Source organism: Pseudophryne corroboree, chromosome 5, assembly GCF_028390025.1.
Source record: "Pseudophryne corroboree isolate aPseCor3 chromosome 5, aPseCor3.hap2, whole genome shotgun sequence".
In the NCBI taxonomy this organism is placed as follows: domain Eukaryota; kingdom Metazoa; phylum Chordata; class Amphibia; order Anura; family Myobatrachidae; genus Pseudophryne; species Pseudophryne corroboree.
The window spans coordinates 709,065,352-709,074,705 of record NC_086448.1 but is presented as its reverse complement, the minus strand read 5'-3'; the positions used below and the strand labels follow the sequence as shown (position 1 = coordinate 709,074,705).

General features: G+C 44.8%; 1 protein-coding gene across 1 annotated transcript; it reads right to left on the bottom strand.

Moving 5' to 3' along the window:
* Window positions 1-3,794: 3,794 nt before the first annotated feature.
* On the bottom strand, window positions 3,795-7,377 carry HEY1 (hes related family bHLH transcription factor with YRPW motif 1). Its single transcript, XM_063923939.1, has 5 exons — window positions 6,887-7,377; window positions 6,570-6,645; window positions 6,399-6,482; window positions 6,006-6,087; window positions 3,795-5,179 (listed from the first exon to the last, which is right to left on the bottom strand). The coding sequence occupies exons 1-5, from the start codon at window positions 6,970-6,972 to the stop codon at window positions 4,605-4,607; spliced, it is 903 nt and encodes a 300-aa protein (XP_063780009.1). The 5' UTR covers window positions 6,973-7,377; the 3' UTR covers window positions 3,795-4,604.
* Window positions 7,378-9,354: the final 1,977 nt, after the last annotated feature.

Genomic DNA, 9,354 nt, shown 5'->3' with positions numbered 1-9,354 from the left:
CAAAGGCATCGCACAGCGGCGATGCCTTTGCACTTCAAGAGTAGCTCCCGCCCAGCGCAGCTTTAGCGTGCTGGCCGGGAACTACTCATCAATCCCCGGCCCGCAGCTGCTGCGTGTGACGTCATGCAGCCGCTGAGGTCCGCCCCCCGTTCGGTCCAGCCACGCCTGCATTTGCCGGACCGCGCCCACGAAGCGGCAGCCAAACGCCGCCGTCCCGCCCAGCGACTGCCTCTGTCTGTCAATCAGGCAGAGGCGATCGTAGCGGCCCGACAGCATTTGGCCGGCGCATGCGCAGTTCTGACCCGATCGTACCGTTACGAGAAACTGCAGCGTGCGATCGGGTCAGAAAGACCCCCTATATCAGATGTGGGCACCAATCCAGAGCAATGCAGCACGTCTGGGGGAGTGGCAGAAGAACCTAGAAACTGTCCTGGACAGATATATACACATTACAGTACTAATAATTAACCCTATAGATGGTCTGTAGCAGAGCACCCCAAACAGTGCATGTTTTACAGATCTCCTAGTTGGTGCACACACGTGTATTAATTAGTGGCTGACACATTTTAAATGATCCACCGGTGTTGCTAATAATTATTTATTTGTAATACTGAGAACTTCAAAACATGCAGCTCCATTAAAATTCTATTATATACAATTGCTATAGTGGTCATGGTGTGGGCTAGAGAGGGGGGGGGGGGGGTTCAGGCAACCGGAACTCCCCCCCCCCCCACCCTTCCCCCCCGCGTTTGCCCATGCTGACTATTCAAAGCTTGCGGTCACACCATGCAGTGTGAGACATCCCAACAAAATATTTAGCATTAGGCTTCAGAGCAAATCACGCCATCAGACCCCCCCCCCCCGCCCCCCCCCCCCAGACCAGCAACTTATGAACAACTGCGGTGGGGAAGGGCTATATTGGCAGATGCGGGGGGGGGGGGGGGAGGAGATGAGGGCGATTGGCATCCAGCCGGGAGACTTGCCCACTCTTCCGGGAAGCTGGGAGCACCACACAATTTTGGGAGCCTGTTCCAGGTTAGGCAAGTGTGACTAGAGTACACATTTTGGACCCAAGAGGCTCTCCAATGGCTGACACCCATAGATAGAAAGGGAAAACCAGTGGTGTATGGAAGTTAAGTATCTACTAATAACTGTTTTATCCTCAATCTCTGAATAGCAATATCAAGCCAGAGAGAAAACACACGAGCTGTTTGCCTGTTGATAAATCAGCCCATGTTCTATATCTAATTCCTCCTATTAAGGATGAGCCAGTGCTCTGCAAGCACAAGGACGTAGAGGACAGCGGTGCAAGTATGCGGGTACGCTCGGGTACGGAGTACCTTTAAGAATTTGGCAGCGGGTACGCAGTACCACCTGCCACACACTTTGCCATTACCACAATTATAATGTGCCACAGCTCCTCCCACTTTGTCAGGGTTACTGGGAGTGCAACAGTGGCTGTATTTTCCTGTTATAATGGAGACATTACTATATATTGTTATTAAATTGGGGGCATTACTATATATTTCTATTATACTGGAGGTATCACTATATATTTCTATTATACTGGAGGTATCACTATATATTTCTTTTATACTGGAGGCATTACTATATATTTTTAGTCTTGCCTTCAGATTCCCCCCCCCCCCCCCCATAAAGGGGCTGTCGTGTGGCCACGCCACTAGTGTCATGTAGCCACTCCCACTAGCAGCATGTGACCACGCCCCCTTACACCACATGGCCACGCCCATTTTTCGGTACTCAGTACCACTAATAAAATATTTCTACTTGCACCACTGGTGGAGGAGAATTGTGGAAGACACGTGGAAATCTCAGAAGCAGTGCTGCAGATGATAAATCAGTGAGTGATTTTAAGGAGATATTAGGGTAAAGATTGGCAGCATGAGGAGTATAGCTATACATACTGGTGCTGCTGTATGTGGGAAGATTTATTAGAAGTTGCAGTGTTCAGATGTCAGCTTTGTGTTTATCAGTTGCTTCCAGCTGTTTATCACTGAGTTCTTCCACTGATATCAAACTTAGAAATACTAGTGTAAACACAGGGAGAAACAAACATTTTATTGCTTTACTTACCTCGTTTGTGGTGGTGAATAGCTGTATAAACAGTGGTTACTTACTTTATTTATTTAGATGAGATGATAGTAAAACTATAAACTATTTATCGGCATTTATACATAATTCATATTTCTTTTATTAAAAGCAAAGTTTTTAACTTGAAGTGCTATGTCTTTTCTTCAAACTCGGTAACGGTAACACTTCTATACATGTTCAATGATAATGTAATCTGAGAAGTTTTGACAGAGAAAAATATGGAATAGCTGTACCATATGTAGCCACATGATGGCGACCTTGCATAAGAAAATACACTATGGCTTCTACAACACTTCACTAACAGTAAAGATTTTAAAAATGACTTTGTAGCGTTGGCTATTAAATTGTTTAGGTAGTGGGGTATGTTTATGTTTTCCTAAATGCATCTGGATCTTAAACAGCAAACCATGGAAAACTCTTAAAATATTTAGCAGAAATCAAAGACCTAAAATGAACTGGTATCACTTACCTGCCTGCTCTATATTGTAAATATGACAATTACAGGAGGACGGTAAAATCAGTGCACACAGTGACAGATGCTTGAATGCAAGGCTAGTGCAAATCACTTAATTTAAAAAAATAATAATAATTAACTCGCTTATTAGTTGATTCAAAGTCAAAATCTGACCAGGACGAGATCTATACCATACAGCTTGCAACTGGATACTACAGTAACTCATTAATTGCCAGCAATGCAGACAGTACAGAGCATTCATCTGCTTCTGGAAATTTAACCAAAGTAACATGACATTTATAGTAATGAGGTTTCAGTTACACTTTTGTTGGCACGCAGAGGACGTTCTCTTGGCTGTATGCCTGCATTATAAGCACTTGTATCTATTCTGGTGTCTACTCTTGTGGTTAACGAAAAATTAATCACCATAGAACAATTTATATTTTTCAGAAGTACAAAATGGTACACACGTCTAATATTTTATATACTACGAACAGCTATTTCATGGGAAAATACACTGCAAATATTTTGCCATACTCAATGGTGATTTGGTCACTGAATGCACTGCTCTCTGGTAGCCTTCAGCAGATAATCTGTTTAGTAGTAATATTATAGCTCTCATAGATGTATAAAAATATATGGACAGGTTGAGTTCATCCGTAATGTGTCTCCAGACTGGCCAACCAATCCCAACACTTGACTCAAGGGTAGAACAGGATCCCGGCTGGCTTCACTATGCATGTGCTCAAAAGATGACAGCAGACGCAGCCAATAATAGTCATCGCCCAGCTGCAATTTCCACTATGCTGATCTTATCAATTTCCATAAACTCTTTAATCGGACATCGGCCTCTTTGTTGCGATGTGTCTGGTAAGCTTTAGAAGGCCCCCCACTTTCTTTACCAGCCACAAACTGTTGCCCTTATTTATCAATGAGTGATAAATTTCACTGTGAGTGATGAATTGCACTAGCCAATCCGTTCCTAACTGTCATCTTTCAAACACAGCCTGTGACATAGCAGGCAGGAGCTGATTGGCTGGTGCAATTTATCACTCGCAGTGAAATGTATCACTCATTGATAAAAAAGGGCATTAATATGAAAGTTTCTCACTCCTTAGTTTGTTTGCAGAGATTCATATCCGCACAGGCTCATGGGTCCGCACAGGCTCATGGGTCCGCACAGGCTCATGGGTCTTGGGAACGGTACAAAGAAATCATAAAACACAAATTCAAAAATCTCACACTTGGACTCTTTTATTTAGTCACAGTAGACCATTACAACAGTGATTAAACCCAGTACAGTAGAGCTCACCTTTCAGGCAATGATGCATTCATGCACAGAAGTGTTATATACAATCGTAGAGGGTTCCGTTTTTAAATTAGTCTACTTGTTAAATAAAGTTCTAGTGCAGCAGACAATCAAATATATTAGAAATTAGAGATTCTGTTGAATAGGTTGGATATTCCAGATACCTGTGCATCGTAAGTAGTGTAACCTTGCGCTACTTGGTTTGCAGTTGGGTAAAGCTGGTAAATGTGATTTGTCAACGCTTGGTAATATAAAACTCCAAAATAATAGTTACATAGCAAGGATATCTCAAATAGAATATCTCAACTCAAAACGATTAGCAAAATAAGTACTGTGTTACCTCCACAAATTAAGACTACGACAGGTCATCGTTTTAATAGGAAGATTGCTGAAAACCCCTAAACTATTGGTTAAAAATGTCCCACTGTCATGACATAAATTGAAAATATTACATATACAAAGCCTTTTAAGTATTCAGCCAGCACCTACTTCAGTTTTGTTATATCATCGCAATGAACAGTGTTCAAGAAAGGCTGATTAAGAAATAAAAATAGATAACAATTGTTGTTGTTTTTCTAAAGAGAAACAATTTTCAATGGTACCATTGTATCACACCTGTTGGCATATACATTGTAAATGCCCTTATGAGAGACCCAGCACAGCTGGACTTCAGAATCCCCCCCTCCAGATCACCCTTTGCATAAAATCTAGTGAGTTCATATTAATGTCTTAAAACGCTCCGATCTCTGTCCCCCAGGGTCTGTAGGGTTTGCCCGTCGGTGCTGGTGCCGTAGGGCTCAGTGCATTGGGGGACAGTAAATGGAAGGATCCAAAAGGAAATGGGAATGCCGAAAGAGAAGCCATTGAGGATAAGAGTGGGGGTGACAGTTTTGAGGGAGTGACGACTGGAAGAACTGACGTGAGGCTCCCATTAGAAGAAACTCGCAGTGTGGAGGACTCAGCGTGTGGTGACCCAGGTAGCCTGCTCTGGTGGTGAGCGTCTGTGGAAGATGTTGTACTGCTTGCATTTGAATGTGGAGTCTGTGCCAAGAGTAGAGGGTGAGATAGGTGAGGATGGTGCCCAAAGGCACCGCCCCAGGGAATGTGTCCAATGCTGGTGTGGGCACTGTTGGCAGCTTCTCTCTGGGAGGCATAGTTGTTGAGATGAGAAACAAGTCGTACCCGGAGAGGGTCAGCACTGTCCAGACCTTCAATTATGCTTAGATACCGAGCAACTTCGGCAAGGCATTCTCTGAAACCCAAGCTACGATAGTCCATTGCAAGAGCATGGGCATCAAAGTAACCTAATAACAAAGTTACAACAAAATAAATCACATGTACTGGAAAACTTTTTAATATCCACACAATATATAAAAACTAGAAGAAGAAGAAGAAAGTGCATTTGGGAGTTTCCGTCTAAGCTCTGTCTTTAATGATTTGAAGCATAAGCATTGTAAAATAGGCTTAAAAAGCCTGAGGCTCCCCACTTGCTGTGAAACTACAAGTTCCAGCACACCTTGACGTGCTAGGTCTTGCAATCCCACAACACTCTGAGAGCCACGGGTTTCCTGAAACAACGTCAAACTTCCTAAGATGAAAGCTATATTGATCACGCTGACAAAGTCCAGTATTTCCCACTATACACAGCAGAACACCCAGATCAGAAGTCATTCTATGGACATTCATTCCAGAAATATGGCTGGGACAAATACTTAAAAAATACAGCTGCATATGTATTGACAGTTTCCATAAGAGAACACAGGTCACCGAGAAATAAAGGAGCAAAGACATGGAATAGTCCATTTTTCTGCTATTTATATCAGTTAACAGTTTTCACTATAGAAAAAATGGGCAACTAGGTTTTCAGTTTTGCAGAAGTGAAATGAGCATCTCCAGACATGTTTTATTTAGAGTTCCTTAGCACATAAACGTCTCACAAGTCATCGAAATTTTAAGGAACTGGCTTATTGCACAAATTAATCACATAACAAAAATCCCCTAGTGGTAAGTAATGAATCAGCAGGCTAATTACCAGTGACCAAACATACTTGTAATATGTTTAATATGTACTGAGCACACACAGTTGCCTGTGGAGAAAGCAGCAGTGAGATTACAGTATGTGATATATACCTTTACCCCCTGCAGTGTGCAGCATCTTCAGGTGATCCACTGTCATCTGCAGAATCTCAGCTTTCTCCAGCTTTGCTGAACCCTGCAAAAATCAAAGCAAAACTTCACATAACTGCATTCAAAAAAATTGTTTTAAGAGTGAACTCGATGCAGTTCATTATAAACATGAAAAATCTATAGGCTGAATCCCCTATTCTCGTCTTGCAAAAACAATAGCAAACCAGTAAAATAACATACCAGTAGAAAGACTAGATAATTATTGGTATTCTATAGTAAGTACAGCACTTGTACAAATCAATGCGCAGACTTCTTTATGACATCTACCTGTACTCAAGTTCCTTTACGTTATCCTAAATCCATTCCCCTGATTGCAGCAACAGAATATAATATTACCTGTTTTTCAAATGCACTGGGCACCAGTCTCCTCAGCTCAGACAGGCTATTATTAATCCTGTCCCGACGACGCTTCTCAATGATCTGGGGAAGGATAGTTAGATGCTAGGTTAGTGACAAGTCACTGACACATTCTCTATAGCCTGCAGCAAGCATGTACGGGACACTCACCCCTCTGCGCCTCTTTCTTGCCAGAATCTGGGAAGTGGTCGATGGAGACATTGAACCAGGAGCTGAACTCAGATTCCTAAAAAAGAACAACAAAAAAAACATTTTTTAAAAATAATAAGATTTTTTTATATTTTTATATATATATATATATATATATATATATATTGGGCTTGCTATGAGTTGGTAGGCATACAATTGAGTATAGAGAGTGTGATCGATGTAAAGATCTATTAATTAAATTATTATATTGGATATATCTGATTGACAGGGTCGGGGTTCATCAGTCCACTGTACTAGGTGCCATTACTGCTCCTTACCCATTCTCATCTGCACTCTCCTTCTCCACTTCTATATTCTCGTCCAGCTCGCTGTCCGAGGAGCTGTAGTCGTGGGTCCTCTTCATTGCTGCAGGTGGTGGCAGGGAGCTGGTGACTCCCTGGTGGTGGTGCTGCTGATATGCTGCTGCTGCTGCTGCTGCTGTCACTGTGTAGTGCTGACTGGCCAGTGACACACTGCTGCCTCCTCTGGCAATGCCTCTAGTTAAGTCCCAGCCATCGCTTTCCCACGGTTCGCCTCTTACACGGTGTGGGAGAGGGAGGGGAGGCTGAGCACTGGCGCCTGCTGCTGCTGCAACACAATTATCTCCTAGTAGCCAATAAGACTTCTCCCAGAGGCCCGCCTCCTCCTTCGCTCGGTGACGTCGCCATGGCACAAAGGCGCCTTGGAACGCTGTGGCTCCTTCTCTCCATTCTAAAAGAACTCTGCGGCTGCTTGTCAATGATGGACAGGCGGGCGTGCTCTGCCGGCCCCGCCCACCTTGCAGCTGACTGGTCGGGCGCCGGGCCAGGGCCGGAGTCTGCAGGGCCGCCTGTTAGCACGCGCGGGCCGTGGGAAAGAGGCCGGGGGCTCTGGCGGTGACAGCAGCCTGCGGCTGGGAGGGGAGGAAGTTGCCGCCGCCAGCGCTGTGCTCTGGCCCTGGCTCATGTAATGTAATCCCTGCTCTGCGCAAGGAGGGGGCGGAGGAAGACGTCTGAGTCTGAATCAATGCGCACCAGCAGCTAGTACGGAGGAGAGATCTTCCCCAGGGACCTTACGGGGAGACAGAGCTGTGGGGCAGCGCACTCTTGTCTGGGAGCTGGCTGCCTTCTCCTAATTGCTGGCCCCCGGGAAGCCTGTCAGATGGATGTAGCAGCTCTCGCGGCAGCTAAAGTGTTAAAACAACTGTTTTATTATAAGAAGTGTTCTCTTTTATGTATAAGGTGCAACAAGGGTTCTGTAGCGCCGTGCAGAGGGGCTAGAACTGATAATATAAACACAGGCAGCATATACATCTGCACATATACATATTATTAGTGGGATTATGGATTATTTGATAATAAAATGTTTTATACTCTTGGTGGATCTCATGGATTATGTTATTAGTGTTCATGCATTTGTCTGTCAGCGTGGTCTCGCAGTTCTCAAAACCCCTGAAACTGGGTGGCAACGCACCCTGTGCAGCCACTGCCTATCCCCTGAGCACATACTGCCATAAATCTGTGCCCGCTGGGGTGAGTGGGCATTACCGCCATCACTGGGACAATTCTGCACACTAAGGACACTTGGTGTGGCTGTACAGTCTGCCTGCAGGGTGCATGTCCAAAGGACACGCCAACCTGCACTGCAGCAGTGAGACTGGATACAGGATGCTGAATGGTACCCTGCTAGCCGTGGCAGCCCCCAGGGCACGATGCGACGGCATCGGCTGCACTTCCCTCCTTATGGCCCTGTTTATTTATATCATATCCCCTCCAGCAAGGAAAGGGTTTATTGAGACTGACATAGTTAGTAAAGCACTTTTCTCCAGCATTTTAGCTGGAGAAATCTGTAAATATAATTTTTACTTATTTATTGCAGTGAGAAGTGCAGAGAAGACACAGTTTCATAGTCCTGCAGGAGTCAATGGGGGCTGTGCAGGAATGATACTGTATGTAATATAGCTGAGAGAAGCTTTCGGTTTTTTATTGAAAACATAACGCCGTCTCTGGATGGCATCGTGTATATTTGACTGGCAGAAGTGTAGAAATATAGGAAAGAAGACAGATCCCTTCCTACTTTCTCCCATAAGTCAGCGCTTCCTCGGTCTGATGTCACCATCGTGGAGTCCCTGATAACCGCTTTGCGCATAGTAGCACAATACAGATAATCTTTTGCACTTGGAAAAGACATTGGGCCTAATTGAGACCTGATCGCTGGTGTGCGAAATCGCACAGCGAGCGCTTATCGAATGACTGCGCACCGCGGTGTGCACCGCAATGCGCAGGCATGAGCCCAAACAGTGACAGAATGGTGTGAACATTTCGATCGCTAGGCGTACGGAAGATGATTGACAGGAAGCGGACGTTTGTGGGTGGTAACTGGCCGTTTTCTGGGAGTGTCGGGGGGAAAATGCAGGCGTTCCCAAGCATTTTCTGAGAGGGTGTGTGACGTCAGCTCCGGCCTCGAACAGCCTGATTCTGTTGCACTGTAGGAGTAAGTCCTGGGCTACGCACAGACTGCAAAGACTGGTAAAATCATTTGATGGTGAGTGAGTGCGAACAGATTTGCAGATGTCCGCTGTCTGGTGAGTTTTCGCACGGCGTATGCATGCATTCCTACACTTGCACAGGGCGGGTTTTCACTCTCTATGGGCGGCGACTATGATCGCAACCTTATGCAAAAACTCAGAGGAGCTATCAGGTCTGAATTAGGCCCTTTGCCAATAGCAGTTATCTCTGGACAGTCCTGTAACGCATGATCTGTCCTG

What these genes read in the sequence shown, in the direction of transcription:
- HEY1 (XM_063923939.1), bottom strand. Translation starts at nt 6,972, where the DNA reads ATGAAGAGGACCCACGACTACAGCTCCTCGGACAGCGAGCTGGACGAG. An exon ending in CAAGAAAGAGGCGCAGAGGG is followed by an intron (nt 6,483 to 6,569) that starts GTGAGTGTCCCG and finishes ATCCTTCCCCAG; the next exon opens with ATCATTGAGAAGCGTCGTCG. An exon ending in GCACACTGCAGGGGGTAAAG is followed by an intron (nt 5,180 to 6,005) that starts GTATATATCACA and finishes CTTTGTTATTAG; the next exon opens with GTTACTTTGATGCCCATGCT.